The sequence below is a fragment of the Melitaea cinxia genome, chromosome 10 (assembly GCF_905220565.1).
Source record: "Melitaea cinxia chromosome 10, ilMelCinx1.1, whole genome shotgun sequence".
Lineage (NCBI taxonomy): Eukaryota > Metazoa > Arthropoda > Insecta > Lepidoptera > Nymphalidae > Melitaea > Melitaea cinxia.
In genome coordinates, this window is record NC_059403.1 from 17,057,755 (window position 1) to 17,079,613 (window position 21,859).

General features: G+C 32.9%; 1 protein-coding gene across 1 annotated transcript in view; it reads left to right on the forward strand.

Moving 5' to 3' along the window:
- Positions 1 to 440: 440 nt before the first annotated feature.
- The window catches only part of LOC123657491 (epsin-1), a 41,263-nt gene continuing 19,844 nt past the window's right edge, over positions 441 to 21,859 (forward strand). Inside the window, exons 1-2 of the mRNA XM_045593033.1 lie at positions 441 to 605; positions 21,412 to 21,501. Coding sequence (XP_045448989.1) covers positions 21,412 to 21,501 — 90 coding nt within the window. The 5' untranslated portion in view covers positions 441 to 605. The remainder of the gene's footprint in view (positions 606 to 21,411; positions 21,502 to 21,859) is intronic.

Genomic DNA, 21,859 nt, shown 5'->3' on the forward strand with positions numbered 1-21,859 from the left:
ACAAATGCGAATAGTCAAAGCCGATGAAATACTTTTCATATTTTCTTTTTTGCAAACGTGTTAATTTTATTATTTTTTAAACTATTGAGTATGTAAATGTGATTTAAAATTAATAGCATAAACTCATAAAGTAAAGATATATTAAGTTTTATTAATCTATGTTCCAAAATATTAGCTTGCTCATTCATGTTATTAAGCACAGATAAAATGAAATCATTCATCACCGTCGTCACAATATTTTAAAGTTAATATTCGTGCTTAATATATACAGTTTTTTTAGAAGATAAAGAAATTTATATTTATAAATTAAGGTAAATACGAATGTTCCTTTACTTTCGCATATATTTCACAACATACTATTAAACCACTGTTTACTTGACCGGATACAGTGTTGGAGGACATGTTGATTTGTCATGAATGAGACGATTTTTGTCAATTCGTCAAAAAGTGTTTTGTTTGAATGTTAATTTGTACAAAATTGTTAAGTAAATCGAGTAATAAAGTGTTGTGGTACGTGATAATAGTATAATGTGTGATATATGTTTACTTTGATAAGTCTGAATTAGGGAATCAATTTGTTTTTAGTGCCATCGCATATATATTTGGTAAGTGTTGCTTTAATATTTCCCTGTCACTCGCTTTTTACCCAGCGATTCGACCGAGACACCGTTTCGCACGGTTTAGTAGACCTTCACCTCACAGTGTGCTTAGTGGCATCGGATTTTCGAAATTTGCGAAAGAGACTTCGGTAACAGCTTGACGTAGCAACGAACTCGCTGCAAGGAAACAAAAATTAGGCCGCGATTATCTGGTTGTCTATTTGTTTGTGTGTTCGCGAGTTCAGTCGTCCTGACGTCACGTGTGTTTAACGAGGTGAAAAATCTTTGTGTTCGTGTGTACCTTGATATGATAAAAGTTTATCAACAATTGATAGCTGTTATGATTTAGATTACGACGTGCCGTATTTCGTAGTGATTGTTTTCCAGAAAAAATAGTGAACAGTGTTTGTCTTTGAGATTTTAAACTTGTGAGTTTACGAGCTACTTTTTTTTACTTTAATTTTTACTAGAAAATTCTGTGTTGAAATTGATACTGTGAAATAATATTATCATCACACATTTGGAAATAACTCACAAAAAATAAATAGATACACGAGAACAATATTTAAAAGTTAGTCGATGAAAACATTATTTTAATTTTTCATTTAGAAATAACATAATATTTAGTAAAACTTCTTTAAAACTGTCAAGGTTGCAAATCAGGTAATGTACTTTTATACTTTTTATAACAGACAATACTAACCTTAGTTCTAATAATGAAACAAGATCAAAACTTATTCTATATTCAATACTATTTTTTTTTACATGCTGTTTATTTTTTATTTTTTTATTCTAAAAAGAAAAGACTTTTTTTAATTGTTATTTCAAGCCATGAAGACTGATGACTAAAACAAGATAGTTCAATCTATGTTAGATACTAATATTAGTTCTTAATTATCAATAATACTAACAGCTTATTTTAAATTCTGAATTAAAAATGTTCTTATCATACATTTTTTTAATTGGTGTTTCAGGCCATTAAGAAATATTTAGACGAAGAATGATTACACTGTCAGTATCTTGAATATATTTATCACGTCAACAGCTTTATTCTTTTACGTTAAAGATAAAAATTGTAACCAATAACCGTTACTTAAAAAATGTTTTTAAATTTTCACATACTAATATATAAGCAACTGTATTTGTCTCATACATATAAAAAAGAAAATTAATAACTGGTCAGTAGAGATTGGTTGAATATTATGTGCAAGAACCATCGGTAATATTTTTGGTTAAATTATTTTATCATGTAACATTAACAAGGTAAGGACGCCTGCTCGTCATCACCGATTTGTCTATATCACATGTAAGTCTTGGCTATAAATTAAAGTACCGAAAGTGGTACTCCAGATGGCCGCTTTAGTGAGCCTTTAGAAAATATTTTTATTTATCGACTCGGCTCTATTAAAATAAGAACCCCTATTTATAAAATCATATATATTTTTGTGCATAATAAAATGAAATTTTTAGAATATTATCTTTAAATACAGGTATGATCTGATAAAATTTTGAAAAATTAATCATCATGATACAAATTCCTAGACTAAAAATACCTCTCCTTGTGATATTTCGTAATGCTTTACTAAACCCTTAGAGCCTCACGTAATAAATGTTGACAAAGCTATGCTTAATTTCTGATATAAAGCAAAATAAAAAATGAAATAGGTGTTATTTTATTGAATATATGTGTACTGTCAATTATTTAATTTATTTGTGTTTGTATAATAAAAAGTGTATACGTATACACGACATTACATAATCTAAAAATTATGTAAACTTTATGAAACAGTCAGATGATATAAACGCATTCTTTTGTAATAAATGCACATATAAAGAAAGAAAGAAAGAAAAAGAAAACTTTTTTATTAGCCTTTTTTTTTGTTTACAATTTATAAAAATTAAATAGGAAATATAATAATATAATAATAATAGAAACATAAAAGAGTACAATAAACAAAAGGATAGATAACAAACAAAAAAAAGCAAAAAGAAAGAATAGACCAACTAGGTTTCTGCCTCAGCATTGTTTAAAAAAAAATAATAAAGCAAAAAGCAATGTTTAGGAATGAACTTAGCTTTTTTTTACGTACAGTCTAACTATAAATAAATAAAAAAGAAGCTAAAAACGTCATTTAACATTGACAACTGATAAATAATAAGGAAGGAAAGAATGCATTTAGTAAAAATAATATTTCCTTATCACGTCTTTTAATAAATACAGGACTGAGGTTGTCGGATTGATGGCCACGGTCGTTCAATGTCACTTCCTCTGTTGACTGTTGTTATCGCTTGTTGATTGATAATTATCACAAAAATCCCTCTAACATGCAGGTGCTATCAACATTTTTTAGCAAAACGTAATAGCGGCACTTTAACATGAGTGCTATTTTTAACCCTGATGAAAAGTGTTATAAATGTTTCCTATAACATACTTAGTTCAGGAATTGAACATCTAACCATGGCTTTATATAAATCATTACATAGTACGCTTTAACCATGGCTTTATATAAATCATTACATAGTATGCTTCAGCCTGTAATATCCCACTACCGGGCATAGGCCTCTTTCCCCATGTAGGAGAAGGATCAGAGCTTAATCCACCACGCTGCTCCAATGCGGGTTGGCGGATACACATTACATAGTATAAAACAAATTTGTTTCCCGCTGTCTTTATGCTTAGATCTTTAAAACTACGAAACGGATTTTGATGCAGTTTTCTTTAGTAAAGAAAGTGATTCCAGAGAAAGGTTTATAAGTATAATACATGTATAATATAGTAGAGTAACACTGATAGTTTTTGCAATAGTGCGAGGGTGGGGTGGGTCGCAAGTATTACATAACTACTTACATAATAAATACATATAGTGATAATAAACCGATTTTAATTATGTCAACAAGTAATACAGAGAAGATACTACCGTCAATAATATGCTGTAACAACTAAATACAGAAGACTTACTTTTACCGTAAACCACTTTTTGTAAAATAGGTTAAAAAAACTACCAAATAACTTAGCTAACAAAACCATACAAACATAAAACATATAAACATTAAATTAAATGGCAGATTCTTATCAAATAGCAAAACCTTGAGGATTTTATATATATATAAACAATATTTTAATACATACTATATCTTTTCATATATTTACATTCGAATATGCAGTGTTGTGTCACACAACTATAAATAGGATATTTTTTTTAAAGAGTAACTGTAGAGATTCTTGCCGGTTTTTCTCTGCAGAATCTACGTTCTAAATCGGTGCTACCTTAACTTTTAAAAAATATTTAATTTGTAAGATGACGATACCAATGTGCCTTTGAAACCTATATATTATTATTATTATTATATTATAATAAATATTTCGAAAAAAGTTGTTGTAAGCTTCTTCATGAGAGTAATAGAGGCAAAATTAGTACACAAACAAAAAAAAAATAAGTTTAAAATATCAATTAACCCTTACTCAAAACACAGGTATCTTAGGAACAAAGTACCATATCTTAAACTAAATTAATTTTTTGAGAATAAAACACGAAATAAAATGACTGTATATAGTTGATAGTGATGAAATCGCATTGCAAATGTTTTTTCTCGGAAATGTGATTCACTTTTTTTCCCTTGAAGACGTAGAAACTTAACTAGAATGCATAGGGTAATGTTTTTCAGCCAGCACCAAACTAGATGGTTCTTTTTTGTGTTTGTTATTATCAAGACAATGTTTGAATAAATGAAAAAAATATATATAAATTTCGAAAAAGGAAAAAAATATAAATTAAAAAACTGGCAGTAAGCACCCCGGGTCAGCTGCTATTGTATTAAAGATTTTGTAATAGCAACCTCCTAAAATAGTTTCCACAAAACCGAACGTTGTATAAGATTCATCTCATTAGCGAAGCTATTGTGTCATGCATTTTGTTTTATATTGTTTAATTCAAAATTTACAATGTTATATTTTAAATTACATAAAGAGTACATTTACATAATTTAATGTGATTATTGTATGACATAGCGCTATTACGTAGTACCCTTACGACACCTTCCACAAAGCTGTTCTGGACAAGGACCCTTGAACTGCAATTAATGAGAGCCCTTAAGTCCGTCAGTTCAGCTTTTCTTTTTTCAACTACAAGGTATATTACATTAGATGTTTTGGTTGGGTGGTGTAATAGTCATTGTGACCAAATCTTCTGCGAGTGCCCAGAGCCCTTAATATTATAAAAACAGCGGTCTTTCAAGGCAATGGTTTTATTTACTAACTCGCTCTTAATCGGGAGTAATATGGGTATGGGTATAAAATATACGCCGATATGACGCCGCGTTGGCGCAACGTTTACGACGGTTCGATCCCCGCACATGACAAACATTTGTATTGGCCATACAGGTCTTCGCCGTGGTCTGGGTGTTTGTGCAGTCCTTGTGGGTCTCCCCACCGTGCCTCAGAGGCACGTTAAACCGTCGGTCCCGGTTGTTATCATGTACACCTAATAGCGATCGTTAATCATAGTAGGGAATATATCCGTCAACCCGCATTGGAGCAGCGTGGTGGATTAAGCTCTGATCCTTCTCCTACATGGGAAAAGAGGTCTATGCCCAGTAGTGGGATATTACAGGCTGAAGCGTATAAAATAATCATAAAATAAAAGCGTTTAAACTAATGTACTAAAATAGTTTAGGAGAAGTTTTTTCGGTTCAAAATTTGGCCTATCTGGGTTAATATTCGTCAATAATCGGAATATTAAAAGCAATACATTTGCAACCTTGACTGAACTAAACAGCATATGTAAATGGTAATTATGTAAGCAAAGGTATTATACAAAAATGTTAATTTAAATACCGGTATTGTTCTAAGAGGAATGGCGTACGATAAGCATCATCTAACTGAGCGATGAAGGTCGCACATAGTTGAGCGGAGGGACGTGTGACAGCCGATGTCAGCGGACGCCCAATCATATGATCGGGTCGATGACCTCCCGTGATACGGGAGAACATAGGCAAAAGATTTTGTTGTTTTTTTTTAAATATATATTAATAAATCTGATGACTCCGCGAACTCGGTATTCCCATATATATTTATCCTAAAATTATTTAAGATAAGTTACACGATAATGAATACAAGTGAAGTACGAGTTGAATATATATTTAATTAATTTATTTAATTTTAACGCAGAATTACAAACTTAGACCTAGAGTTAGACTACGCTCTTTCTAGGCTAGTTTCTAAATATTTTCAACAGTATTTTACGCTACAGTGTAATAATATGAAAAAAATAAATATTTTGTTCGAACGCACATGTGCGGCTTTTTTTTTCTTTCAATATATAATTGCTTCAGGAAGTTGACTAAACAGTTTAAAACGCAATAGTTCGCTGACCCATATGCGGCTTTAGTTATTTTATATACAGTTGTACTGTATGTACTATTTTTTAAAATTATTTTATACATTAATCTACTGTTTCCGTCGAGTTATGTATAAAAAAAATATAGAAAAAAAAAACAAGAGCTTAATGATAAACGACCCCAATAGAAAAGTGAACGTTTGTCTGGAATGAAACACACACTCACAAACAACCAGATAACAACAAAACATCTGTATGGCCATACGTATATATTTTTAACCGACTTCCAAAAAAGGAGGAGGTTCTCAATTTGACTGTATTTTTTTTTTTTTTTTTTATGTATGTTACATCAGAACTTTTGACCGGGTAGACCGATTTCGACAAATTTTGTTTTAATCGAAAGGTGGTGTGTGCCAATTGGTCCCATTTAAATTTATTTGAGATCTAACAACTACTTTTCGAGTTATATCTAATAATGCGTTTTTACTTGACGCTTTTTTCGTCGACCTACGTTGTATTATACCGCATAACTTTCTACTGGATGTATCGATTTTGATAATTCTTTTTTTGTTGGAAAGAAGATATCTCTAGTTTAGTACTATGATAAGGAAACCAGGATCTGATGATGGGATCCCAGAGAAATCGAGGGAAACTCTCTAAAATCCGCAATAACTTTTTATTGGGTGTACCGATTTTGATAATTCTTTTTTTGTTGGAAAGAAGATATCCCTAGTTTAGTACCATGATAAGGAAACCAGGATCTGATGATGGAATCCCAGAGATATTGAGGGAAACTCTTGAAAATCCGCAATAACTTTTTACTGGGTGTACCGATTTTAATAATTTTTAATTTAATCGAAAGCTGATGTTTGTCATGTGGTCACATATAAGTTTTATTGAGATCTGATAACTACTTTTTGAGTAATCTTTGATAACGCGTAGTTACTTGACTATATTTTCGTCGATCTACATTGTATTAGTCGTCGATGTAATTGAAGTCGGTTTTTTTTCGTTTGCGAGCAAACACAATTATGTCATATGCTAACGATAAGATTGAACTCACGAGCGCTAACGAATATGCTAGTCGCTGTGAATGCTAAAGCGTCGTCGTATATGTTTAATCCCTTGAAAAACTGCTTATTTATTTCAATTTGAAACATATAATAAAAGGCGCTGTGTGTAGCTGATAAAAAGCTACTTTAAATTTTTATTTATATTTATCAAAAGTATTTAAAAAATTTCATCAAATGTGTCACAGACTATCTGTGCTCTCTGATAAGTTGTAAGAAACGGCAAACAGCCGACGTTTATCTAAAGAGTTATTAGCTTTATATCAATAGGCGTATTTTATTTACTTATTTTTTAAATTTATTTATTATTTATTTATTTTTCTATTACACGAGCGTAATGGCTGCTTCTTGGATTATAATAGAACCTTATAGCGATCTTTAACATTTTTTTTAAATCTTAATATCAATTAAAATTAATCTCAACCTGTCTCCTAAAAAGTAAATGTATATTAATAGGCATATTTTTTTTGTATAATTTTCGTTTATCGTAAGTTCAATGCACGTTTCGGTTTGATTCTGCACATCTATTATCTTCGTAAATCACCGTGAAATTGTTAAAAAATGGTACTTATCGCTTTTGATATAAGTATTATATTTGTTCAGTAGACGCGAGATATAACTTGATACGGTTGGCGTCAACGGTACGCGGGAATTGTCACGGTGTTTTTATTATTATCGAGTAAATAAAAATTAATAAAAATTTATTTCACGTAGACGTCAAAGTAATTTTATAGTTTGTGAAAATCGGATAAGTAACTAAGCGTTTTCGAGGTAGAAAACAGTGGAAATACTCTACGCTTACGCTTCAGCCTGTAATATCCCACTGCTGGGCATAGGCCTCTTTCCTCATGAAGGAGGAGGATCAGAGCTTAATCCACGCTGCTCCAATGCGAGTTGGTCGGATATACTTTACTTGAAATGAATAGCTCTCGAGTTTAGTTGGTTCCTGTGGTGAGTAAGGTGGCCAGAGCTTGGAGTCAGCAACGCGCTCGTAACGGTCTACTCGCTCCTAATCTTGCTAGCTACGATAACCGCTTACTATCAGGTGGACAGTAGACTTGATTGCCACGACAAATTATCCAATTTGATGCATTCGTTCGGCTGTTTAGTCGTATATTTTGGCGATTAATTTTTATTTATCAATACGTAAAGCAAAAACTTTTTATCCCATTTTACGAAAATTGCGCGGACGAAAGAGTATGAAACTTCGCAAATTATAGTTTATATAGAGGAGTGCTAATGCTATTATATTTTTTTAATCATCCATAAAAATACATTAAATAAATTTAAAAAAAAAACAATACACACATGTATTTGACACACACACGCATGTTTTTGACAACAGAACTTTAATAATGTTCAAACTTATACTTTAAATTAATAGTAATATTAGCGACCACACTAGTATAGATTAATTTATAATGCATAATTTTTGGTTTCGTTAAACTCAATTACGCACAACATGTGACCTCCTTAAAATTGTTCTAAAGTGTAATTAACTGAGGGCACAGCAGGAAATATCGTGCCCTGAACCTAGAGCAGCCCGAGTGGGGAAGTATCTTGACTTAAGAGAAGGTAACAGCTAAACTCTGCTTTCAAGCAATGTTGGTTAGTTGGTAAGGTTGGTTAGTTGAAGAGCTCCTGAGACGGGGGGTAGAGTCGGCAACGCGCTTGCGATGTTTCTAGTGTTGCAGGTGTCTATAAGCTACGGTAAAAGCTTACCATCAGATGATCCGTACGCTTGTTCGCCGACCAAGTTGTATAGAAAAAAAATAATAGATTAATGAATAATTCCTATAAATATATATATAGATTCCAATAACGTCGCAGTTATTTTTAAAGTTGCAGTTGGTAAACAAAGGTGGTGGCCGTTAATGGTATCACCTGTCCCATTACCCATGCATGCGATGAGCGATGTGGGCAGTTTTTCATAAACGTGTTCTATTTTTAAATGCACTTAATATTTAAATAATCTAGAATTTTGTGTAAAAACTCCTTTGACTTTAAACTCTTTGGCCGATAAAACTGAACGTTCTGCGTGTTTTAATATTTCGTGTTGAAGTTTAGTATGTCTCTTTTACTTTTTAACCGACTTCCAAAAAAGGAGGAGGTTCTCAATTCGACTGTATTTTTTTTTTTTTTATATACTTTATGAAAACTACTTAATATTAATACTTTATTATACTTATACTATAATACTTTATGTAAAATGAGGAGTCGAAAGCGCTTTTGAAACCCACTTGAAGAAAGAACTTATTGATTTTGAAATAATTTTAGAACGTTCATGTTTCTATGAATGGTGACATCTCGTTGTGTGTTATAACGGTTTTGATTAAACTAAGTATAATATCGTAGTTTTTACGGTAAATTATAATTGAACCGCATGTGTTACAATTCTAACTTATATACAAAAAAATGAGTGTGCTTTAGGACCACACGACTGAAGTAAAACTTACGAAACGTAACTCTCTCTCTTTATATCTCCCTCTCGAATTCCGTTCGCCTTGCTCGATCACTTTTTTCATAACGCTCTCGTCACGCGTTCACTAGCTTACTCCCCAAATCTAGCGTGCGTTAGAGGAAAAGAGGTTTTACTTCAAAAAATTAGTTTAATATAAACAACAGTAAAGACAAAACATACCCTTACAGCTGAACTTTTTTGTATATATACTAGCGACCCGCCCCGACTTGGAACGATTGCAAAAACTATCAGTGTTCCTCTACTGTATATGCATATATTATACATATAAATCGTCCTCTGGAATCACTCTATTCATTAAAGACTAGCTGACCCGGCGAACTTCGTATCGCCTAACAGTCGATTCTTTAATTTTATTAACTTTTTTTTTTTGAATTTTTCTCTCCATAAGAACCATCCTCGTACTTCAAGGAATATTTAAAAAAAAGAATTAGCGAAATCGGTCCAACCGTTCTCGAGTTTTGCGCTTAGCAACACATTCAGCGACTCATTTTTATATTATAGATAACCGCATAAAACTCCGTTGCGTTGTTTTAAAGATCTAAGTATACAGGCAGCGGGAAGCGACTTTGTTTTATACTATGTAATGATGATGTATAAAATATAGCTTAGAAATAATTTGTACGAAGCAGGGAGGTACCAGATGTGTTTTAATTTAATGCATCTTTCTGTGCTTGTAAACTAAATGAATGAAGCACTTATCCGCGTACATACATTTCGGCTATCCATTTTTTTATTTATATAGAGTATTTACCACGCCTTTATTTAGTAATCGGTCGATCATTATCGAAAATGTGGAAGTACCGAAGTAACCGTGATATTTTTATAGGTTTTGTATTTATCAGCTCTTCGATGGCTATCGATAAGGGAAATTGTAATGACGGGGTTGTCGACCCTTCCATTCATTAATCGTTTCATTATTTATTTCTCTTCACATTATAATCAAAGGCTATATTTCCTTTTATGAAAAATTGTAAATGTTTAACAAAGGGTCACGTATTAGGTACGTTCTCTAAGAGCGATGACATGGTTACTACTAGCTGGGAGTACTGCAGGGGGAAAATCTAATTTTAAATTATTATTTTTTTATACCATACACACACGGTCGTCTGTTCCTACGGTAACCAACTTATTCTAAACATTTTTGAATATCATATCAAAAATTGACCGCTCCAGCGGGATTCGAACCCGCGTCTTCGACATACCGTGTCGACGCTCTAGCCAATTAAGCTATGGAACGATATACCCGCTAGAGCGAAACTTTTGATATGATGATTTTTACTTTCGGTTTAAGCGAACCGTGGCGCCGTCTATAGTGAGTTCTTTACAGAGACTCGTAACTATTCAAAGTTTCATATTACAATGAAAATCTTTGACAGGAGACGACACCATGCTATTTTTAATATGTACGATTTTTATTTTTGTGTTACCCACAATTAGGAATTCTAAACATTTTTGAATATCATATCAAAAATTGACCGCTCCAGCGGGATTCGAACCCGCGTCTTCGACATACCGTGTCGACGCTCTAGCCAATTAAGCTATGGAACGATATACCCGCTAGAGCGAAACTTTTGATATGATGATTTTTACTTTCGGTTTAAGCGAACCGTGGCGCCGTCTATAGTGAGTTCTTTACAGAGACTCGTAACTATTCAAAGTTTCATATTACAATGAAAATCTTTGACAGGAGACGACACCATGCTATTTTTAATATGTACGATTTTTATTTTTGTGTTACCCACAATTAGGAATTCTAAACATTTTTGAATATCATATCAAAAATTGACCGCTCCAGCGGGATTCGAACCCGCGTCTTCGACATACCGTGTCGACGCTCTAGCCAATTAAGCTATGGAACGATATACCCGCTAGAGCGAAACTTTTGATATGATGATTTTTACTTTCGGTTTAAGCGAACCCACGGTTCCTAATTGTGGGTAACACAAAAATAAAAATCGTACATATTAAAAATAGCATGGTGTCGTCTCCTGTCAAAGATTTTCATTGTAATATGAAACTTTGAATAGTTACGAGTCTCTGTAAAGAACTCACTATAGACGGCGCCACGGTTCGCTTAAACCGAAAGTAAAAATCATCATATCAAAAGTTTCGCTCTAGCGGGTATATCGTTCCATAGCTTAATTGGCTAGAGCGTCGACACGGTATGTCGAAGACGCGGGTTCGAATCCCGCTGGAGCGGTCAATTTTTGATATGATATTCAAAAATGTTTAGAATTCCTAATTGTGGGTAACACAAAAATAAAAATCGTACATATTAAAAATAGCATGGTGTCGTCTCCTGTCAAAGATTTTCATTGTAATATGAAACTTTGAATAGTTACGAGTCTCTGTAAAGAACTCACTATAGACGGCGCCACGGTTCGCTTAAACCGAAAGTAAAAATCATCATATCAAAAGTTTCGCTCTAGCGGGTATATCGTTCCATAGCTTAATTGGCTAGAGCGTCGACACGGTATGTCGAAGACGCGGGTTCGAATCCCGCTGGAGCGGTCAATTTTTGATATGATATTCAAAAATGTTTAGAATTCCTAATTGTGGGTAACACAAAAATAAAAATCGTACATAACCAACTTATTCGTTAGTTTACAAGTAACAGCCGAATATTATAGAATTTTTTCTTTTGATAGATATACTCAGAAATAATAAATATATAATTTATATTATCTGTATAAAACCGCTGTGGTGTACTCGTAATGGCGCGTGTGTCACGTGGGCCTAAAAATCAACAGTTGCGTGTTCGATTCTCGCTCCGGATGGAGATTTATATATCTGCAAATATTTGTTACCGGTCTGGGTGTCTTTCCTTGTGGACCTCCCTACCGTGACTCGGAGACCGCGTGCAGCCGTAAGTACCGGTTGTTATCATAGATAACTGATAACGGTTGGTATTCATAGTGAGAAGCTCAGCTTACTATATGCAGAACAGTCAACTTTTACTTAAAGAAATTACTTAGCTTAGGAATAGTCAACCATATAATATCCCCAGGAAATATCCTGCTCAAAATCTGGAGCAGCCGACTGGGGAAGTACCTCGACCTTACAGAAGGTCACAGCTAAATAATACCGCTTTCAAGCAGCGTTGTGTTTCTGTGATGAGCAAGGTGACCAGAGTTCCTGGGGAGGGATTGGGGGTAGAGTTGGCAACGCATTTGCGATGCTTCTGTTATTTGCCGGCGTCTATAAGCTACGGTAATCGCTTACCATGAGGTGAGCCGTACGCTTGTTTGTGGACATAGTTGTATAAAAAATATGCCTTAAATATTTATTATATTTTCAATTGACTTCAAAAAGGGGGGATCTGACAAGTAGATTTTGAATTATCTCTAGTAATGTGTATTTACTAGACTATTTTTTTTCACCTTTCGTTGTATCACTTGTCGATGTAATTAAAGTCGGTTTTTTTTTTCTGCCAGCAAACACAATTATTTATGATCGTACTTACTTCAAACGATGAAAGGTTATGAGTTTTTCGTTCCTAAACCTCGTTCCGAATCGGTCTAGCCGCTAACAAAGTCTAGCGCGGTGTTCGTGCATCACTACTAGATCGCATCACTCAGTCAAGCCCCCTTCTAGTGCTTCCTTCCATTACCTAACAACCCCGATAGGGCGGATATACACCCCTATGTCTTTATTATGTAATGCGTAATATGTTTATTGAATTTTACCTGGACCGACGATCTACGTAAGATTGCCGGTGTAGGCTGGATGAGGATTGCGGAAGACCGGAATGTCTGGCGAGAACTTGGGGAGGCCTATGTCCAGCAGTAGACTGCAATAGGCTGAATTGTATGTGTTGAATTTTACTTAATTAGGACTGGAGAGTAAAAAAATCAAAATTTTGTTAGATTATTCTTTAATTGCAACTTGCCTTCGTCTATTATAAGGTACGGTAATTGCTTACCATTAGTTAAGCCGGTTTTGAAAACAAAAGATCAATTTAAAACAAACATGTGATTTTCAACAGAAAATACTTAACATTACCTAGGCGGCGTATTTGGGGGTAACGATAAATCTATTACTAGCGGTATTTATACTAACATGGTTAAACGCGCTAATCAAGAACCAGTGGTTCAAATTGAAAAATTATTTTTGTGTTGAATAGCCCATTTACTGAGGAAGGCTATAGGCTAGTTTAATCCTCAAATTGACCCGCGTGAAACCTCAGGGCACAGATAATAATAAAAAAATGTATATAGCGCAGTGTAGACCCAGCGTTACTATGTAGGGCAGAGTAGGCGTAGCGTCGTACGCTGCTACAACGTAGACTATTGACGGACCGTCATTGTAGTGGTAATGACATTGACAGAGACGTGATTTTTTTTTTTAATTTAAAGTATTCAGCCAACACGGTCTACACAAATGCCGTGTTGAAATTTTGTAAGTACAACTTTTTTTTAAACGAAGCTCGTACTGCCATTATTATTATTATAATTATTATTTGTTAATTTATCGATTATTTAATTCTCTTTTATTTTTATATATTGAATAATAAAATGATAATAGCGAACACAAAAAAGGATTATCCAATTTAGTTTAGTCGTTCGGTAGTTAAGCGTTTACTTGAATTTTGGAGATTTATTTTTATTTATATAAGTTTTATAATTTTTTTTTTTTTTTTCGTAGAGGTTTTGTAGTTATTTTTTTATGTATTGTAACGTTATTATTTCTAAATTGTTTTGAAGTGTTTTGTAAATATATAGAATTCAAAACGTGTGATTCAATTTAACAAACACTTTAAAATATTATCATAAAAGATGGATTTGATAATTCATTACATATTACATTTTAATAACCATAATATTCAAAATCATAAAAAAAACGAGTGTACCTACTTTATACCACACGGCTGAATTCAACTTACGAAACGTCACTCTCTCTTTCCATCTTCACTAACTTATATCCCGTATATACTTCCGTTCGCCTCGCCTGGTCACACTTTTCGTCACGCTATTTCGCATAATATTAAAAGGTATTTTTCATTTTGAAATATAAAAATTTCGACTTAAAAGGTGCGACAAACGTTAACTAAACAATATAATATTTATATACATATTATATTTGAAAAGTTTGTTTATTTAATCGCACCAATCAGGAACTACTTAGTTTAAATAGAAAAATTATTTTTGTGTTGGCTAGCCTGTTTACCGAAGAAGGCAATATTTTATTACGGGTTTTCTTCAAACTAACGCCGGTAAAACCACAACTAGTAAACTATAAATAAATAAAATAAATCATTAAAACGTGTTTTTTAACCGACTTCGAAAAAAGGAGGAGGTTCTCAATTCGACTGTATTTTTTTTTTTTTTTTTTTTTTTATGTATGTTACATCAGAACTTTTGACCGGGTAGACCGATTTCGACAAATTTTGTTTTAATCGAAAGGTTTTGTGTGCCAATTGGTCCCATTTAAATTTATTTGAGATCTAACAACTACTTTTCGAGTTATATCTAATAATGCGTTTTTACTTGACGCTTTTTTCGTCGACCTACGTTGTATTATACCACATAACTTTCTACTGGATGTACCGATTTTGATAATTCTTTTTTTTGTTGGAAAGAGGATATCCTTAGTTTAGTACCATGATAAGGAAACCAGGATCTGATGATGGGATCCTAGACAAATCGAGGGAAACTCTCGAAAATCCGCAATAACTTTTTACTGGGTGTACCGATTTTGATAATTTTTAATTTAATCGAAAGCTGATGTTTATCATGTGGTCAAATATAAATTTTACCGAGATCTGATAACTGCTTTTTGAGTAATCTTTGATAACGCGTTGTTACTTGACTATTTTTTAGTCGATCTACGTTGTATTACTAGTTGATGTAATTGAAGTCGGTTTTTTTTTCGTTTGCGAGCAAACACAATTATTATTGTTCCGATTTGTGTACCTTACCTTTTGTGTAGATTAAAATATCCTTCCGTGACCATGGTTGGTGTAAAGCATCCTACACGTCGGGCATCTAAAAAACTTAATAAACCGAAAAACCCGAAAAGTTGTTTCGTTATAATGAGTGAAATTCGCGTAAACATAGAAAACAATATAGATTAAAATGTGTTTAATTATATATATTTTTTTTTTTTTTAATACACATATTATTTACGACATATTATTTTTTTTTGTAACCAAGTCGGGTATAAAAGGTTATTTAATAAAGTGGAAACTTGGGGAAATAGACGATCGATTTGCAATGTTACATAATAGTTATGTTTTTTTCAATCTTATACTATGTATTATGTACAAATAGAGGTCATTATATTTAAAGTTGGATTTTTTTTTTTTTATTTACTCGAATGTTGGCGCAGTTTAATGTAGTGGCCCTGCTTTTTTGCGGTTCGCGGGTATGATTCCCGCCGAGTCTGGGTGTAATATTTGTATTTATATATCTATATATGTATTATTTTTATATTTAGCTGTAACAGTCGGCTGTTACCTATAACACAAGAATTAAGGTGCTTACCGTAGAAACAGACGATCGTGTGTGTATGTCATAAGGTATTTATTTATTTTATTTTTTTTATCTTCAAAACGCCTTCCCTGTATTTCGATTATATAAAGTCAAGAATTCTGATAACATTTTTACGACATGCGAATTTATAAATTTTCGCAATTTAGTTATTCAAGCGTTTGCGTTTTGCGTGTTACTGTAACGAACGAAAATTCTCGTACGAATTTCTGAAATATATTGTTTGAAATAAGATTTTAGTACTTAGAAGGAAAGGAAATACGTTATACCTACGTATAGTTGAAAGAATTTTTGCATACTAGCCTCTATCCGCGACTTTGGGTGCATTTATTTTCTTCATTACGCACTCACCTGCAGTTGTCCACTTCTAGACCTCTAGGTCTAGTCTTTTAAAACCCAATAATCACAATCGAATTGTGCTTGCAATTTCGTCTAGCATATTTTTAACCGACTTTCAAAAAAGGAGGTTCTCAATTCGACTGTTTTTTTTTTATGTATGTTACATCAGAACTTTTGACTGGGTGGACCGATTTTGACAATTTTTCTTTTAATCGAAAGGTGGTGTGTGCCAATTGGTCCCATTTAAATTTATTTGAGATCTAACAACTACTTTTCGAGCTATATCTAATAATGCGTTTTTACTTGACGCTTTTTTCGTCGACCTACGTTGTATTATACCGCATAACTTTCTACTGGATGTACCGATTTTGATAATTCTTTTTTTGTTAGAAAGGCTATATCTCAAGTTTAGTACCATGATAAGGAAACCAGGATCTGATGATGGGATCCTAGAGAAATCGAGGGAAACTCTTGAAAATCCGCAATAACTTTTTACTAGGTGTACCGATTTTGATAATTCTTTTCTTGTTGGAAAGAAGATATCCCTAGTTTAGTACCATGATAAGGAAACCAGGATCTGATGATAAAATCCTAGAGAAATCGAGGGAAACTATTGAAAATCCGCAATAACTTTTTACTGGGTGTACCGATTTTAATAATTTTTAATTTAATCGAAAGCTGATGTTTGTAATGTGTTCACATATAAATTTTATCGAGATCTGATAACTACTTTTTGAGTAATCTTTGATAACGCGTAGTTACTTGACTATTTTTTCGTCGATCTACGTTATATTACTCGTCGATGTAATTGAAGTCGGTTTTTTTTTTCGTTTGCGAGCAAACACAATTATGTGTTGCCAGATTAAACATATGGACAAATAAACGTTCTAGAAATAATTGTTTTATTAGTCAAAAAAATTGAAAACCATTATTGCCCAAGCTCAGTACTTCTCGTGTATTTCGTTTTTTTTTTTCCATCCTTTTTATGTACAGACCTCGGTGGGAAACTGTACGGTATTTGAACTTCGAGGTTAAAACAGTTTAAATTTAAAGCCTCAGTGCGTGTTTGATTATGTTTGGACCTATTACGTTGCTAAGCAACCGATCAGCGTTGAAAACCTAGGAAGTAGATTTAAATCTAAGACAGAAATATACCTGTGTGTCATAGTGCAGTGCAATAGTGACGTGCTACGTATATTACATGCATCATTGGTACATCACTCGTAATCATCTTCACGTCACAATACTTGTGATGATATTATGATATTTTCATACTTATAATTGGCTTTTCAAGAGTCATATGTATATTAAATCCGTCAACCCGCAGTAGAGCAGCGTGGTGTATTAAGCCCCAATCCTTCTCCTACATAGAGAAAGATACCAATGCCCAGCAGTGGGATGTTGCAGGCTGAATCGTGAATTATGACGCATAATAATTGACTATAATTCTATTTAGCTTTAATAGTCAAGGCATATGTGATATTATTTGATGCTTGATTATCGCTGTGGTCAAAACAACTGGCTGTTTTAGTAGCGGTCACGTGTTCGATTCTCGGTAATGACAAATGTTTGTTTGACTTTACGGGGGTCGTCAACAGTAAGGTTTTATGTGTGGATGGTGACTCTTTATTGATAGAAAAATTATCACGTCGTTTTAAATCATTCTTGTGTAGTTGAATAATTAATGGTAATAAATTTCACGCACTAGTATTCCCTAACTCGATCTCGTTTCAAATATGAGAGTATAAAATAATATATTATTTACCAAACCTAGTTAGTTTCAGCTCCAAAATAGATTGAATCTTGCCAAACTGTCTAAAAATTTAGTTTTTCTCTATAAATAATTTAACTTTTTAACTGACTTCCAAAAAAGGAGGAGGTTCTCAATTCGACTGTTTTTTTTTATGTATGTTACATCAGAACTTTTGACCGTGTGGACTGATTTCGACAATTTTTTTCAATCGAAAGGTGGTTTGTGTCAATTGGTCCCATTTAAATTTATTTGAGATCTTACAACTACTTTTCGAGTTATATCTAGTAATGCGTTTTTACTTGACGCTTTTTTCGTCGACCTACGTTGCATTATACCGCATAACTTTCTACTGGATGTACCGACTTTGATAATTCTTTTTTTTTTGTTGGAAAGAAGATATCCCTAGTTTAGTACCATGATAAGGAAACCAGGATCTGATGATGGGATCCCAGAGAAATCGAGGGAAACTCTTGAAAATCCGCAATAACTTTTTACTGGGTGCACCGATTTTGATAATTATTTTTTTATTAGAAAGAAGATATCTCTAGTTTAGTACCATGATAAGGAAACTAGGATCTGATGATGGGGTCCCAGAGAAATCGAGGGAAACTCTTGAAAATCCGCAATTACTTTTTACTGGGTGTACCGATTTTAATAATTTTTAATTTAATCGAAAGCTGATGTTTGCTGATGCTGTCATGTGGTCACATATAAATTTTATTGAGATCTGATAACTACTTTTTGAGCAATCTTTGATAACGCGTAGTTACTTGACTATTTTTTCGTCGATCTACGTTGTATTACTTGTGGATGTAATTGAAGTCGGATTTTTTTTTCGTTTGCGAGCAAACACAATTATGTGTTGACATTTTTTTATTTGATGCGTTTGCCTATGCAATAAAAACCATTTACACAATTATAAAAATTGATCTACTCTTGTCTGTCCGATTTCCGAAATTCCGGCATCTTTTGGCCGAAACCGAAACTCAGACTGAAACTAGATTTTTTGGCCAAAACTGGCCGAAGCCGAAATCGTTATTACAGTCTGACCTCACTATACTTATAAAACGACTCGTTTTAGTCACGAACCGTTCGATTACGAACACGACATCTTCAATTACGTCCGTAAACGTAAACAAAACGAATCTATAATTGAATAAAGGAACCTAACTTGACACGTATTAAGAGCCAAAACTATTTAAGGACCAATTACTGATGTAACAATATATCCTGATAACGTCCTGCATCTTTATTCGTTTAAAAGAAATCGTATTTGTACCTTGAGCGTTCATCTGTTAAAAAGGGAAACCTGACAATGACGGTATGGGCTTCAATACTATCGATTTTAGATTAAAATACCCCCCCCCCTGTCCCTCTAATTGTAATACCGTTTGTTCTCATTCAATCCCGGTTATTTTAATCTTTATAAACCGATTATATACATTTTACTTGATATCGTAACCTCTCACCTTAAAATGCGAATACAGAAATTTCAAAACTAGAAAAACAGTTTATTTGGTTATTTCGATTTTGATAAGATTTATATGGTTATAGTTTAGACGTAAAAAAAAAAATAACTAATAATCCTCCCAAAAAAGTAGACATTTTGTTATTATAAAAGTACCTACTTACTGTGTTTGAAAAATTAATAATGCTATGTTACCCAAAAGCATGTTTACATAAATTTAGCCGCATCTGGTTCAGTCCTGTCCTATTAAAACCTAAGTGGTGTCATCACGACACTTAGGTTCTTACTGGTAAAAGTTATTATAAATTAGGCGAACATTACTTAACGTATTTAAATTGTCATGACCACTGGAAAATACGAGGAAATCTATATGTATCGAAATTCTTAGAATTTCTGCTTTCCCAGTGAAGTGACCTTTTCAGTCATAGGGGTGTATTTATTAATAACTTGCCAAGGATGGATTAAATGCCATTATCAATGCATCTATAACACTATACATATGAAAATACTCATATCTCATATAGGAAATTAATTTCTTTTAATATATTTCGTTTCACTCGCTTTCTTAAAACCGCCACTGTCTATTAAGTGTGTTAAAGTTATTTGGGGGGGGGGGGGGGGTGTTTCACCGGTTATCGTTAAAGCTATGTGACTTATGACCGTATCCAACAGATAAAGTTAATGACGCTTCGCAATAGTAAATATAAAATTTGTAGTTTGTTATTAAGTCAGGTGGAACAGACTCTAATAAACCATTTTGCTTTTCGCGCTCATAATCTAATTGTTAACCATCGGTGATACAGACCCTGTATTTAAAATGTATATTTCTTTTTAAAATGGTATAGAAATTGCTTTAATGTATAGTATGATATCTAAATTACGAACATAATCAGCCCTGTACACATATCATATAATATATGTCGTGGAATAATCATCAAAATATGTATACAGGTATATACGTATATATAAACTTTATATCGCGTCTGCGCAGGTCAATAGCTCGGCGTGGATGACACCTTAAATTGTAAACGCTCGGAAGTGACATGTGTGTTTGATAACAAAATGTCATTGCCTTTGTCAACTTGTGATAAATGTTCAAAATTTAAACACCTTGAAACAATCGAAGAGTATAGATATAGTAACTGTTACATAGATTCTTTCAAAAGTGTTTTCATATGGTATATGTTAGAAAAAATTATGTTGCTTGAATTATATATTAATAATACTTCAATAAGGATTATCATAATTAATTCAACAAGGTCAAAGTCTAGTCATTATCTTTTTATTTAAAGAAAACTTATTAATTTTGATAAGTATGAATATATTTGTTTCTTATAGTGTGACTGACAAAAGTAACTTATATTTATCTTAGCTATTATAATTATCAGAATATATTTCCCAAATACCATTTCCACGTTTTACGCTCTATGTGCGTTAAAAATAATTGCTGTCCCCTCTGTTTACGCGTCGCGAGCCAAAATAAAACTTCGTCACTCGAGTATACTCCGTACTGCGTCTTTGTGTACGTAATTGTCTTTATATTTTTTTTCTTTTTTCATTTAAAAAGAGCAGAGATAAGCGTCACATGCGGTTTTTGTTTACGTGCGTTTATTATACGATTAATATTGAAAAATATGTAGAATAAATATTTGAAAACGCTTCAAGTTGTACGTAGTAGTAAAATCTGCTTTTCCTTAATTTTAGACCTGTACTGTTTTTTATGTGTCAAAATATTCTTAAATTTATTCGTCTACGATCTTGTAAATAAGTCTGATAGTACTCATAGTTTTTTTTTTCTTACATTTTTTATATTATATGTATGAGAGTAGAGTTTATATAGACGCGTTTGTTTATTTGTACATTTCGCTTGTTCCAGATGCCCCGCGCCCGGGAAGAAATGCAAGTAAACGTGGCGGGCCTAAGGAGAAATATTAAAAACCTCGCGCACAACTACTCAGATGCCCAGGTATTTTATATTTTTCGTGTCTATACTAATATCATAAAGCTGAAGAGTTTGTTTGATTGCTTGCTTCAACGTGCTCATCTCAGAAACTACTGGTTTGAAAAATTCTTTCAATGTTATAATGCCATGCATTTATCGAGGAAGGCTCTAAGCTATTTTTTTTTTCAAATAAACGCGTGTGAAACCGCGGTGCACAGCTAGTATTTGTATAAACACAAAGGGTCTGTTTAGGAGTAGAGTAGTTTAGGAGTCAAAATAGTATATTAGTGTTTGTTATATATACCTTGTTTAGTAAACTACGATTTCTAGATTTACAAGTAGCAAATATATTAAGGAAACTGTGGAAAAAAAAAGTGATATA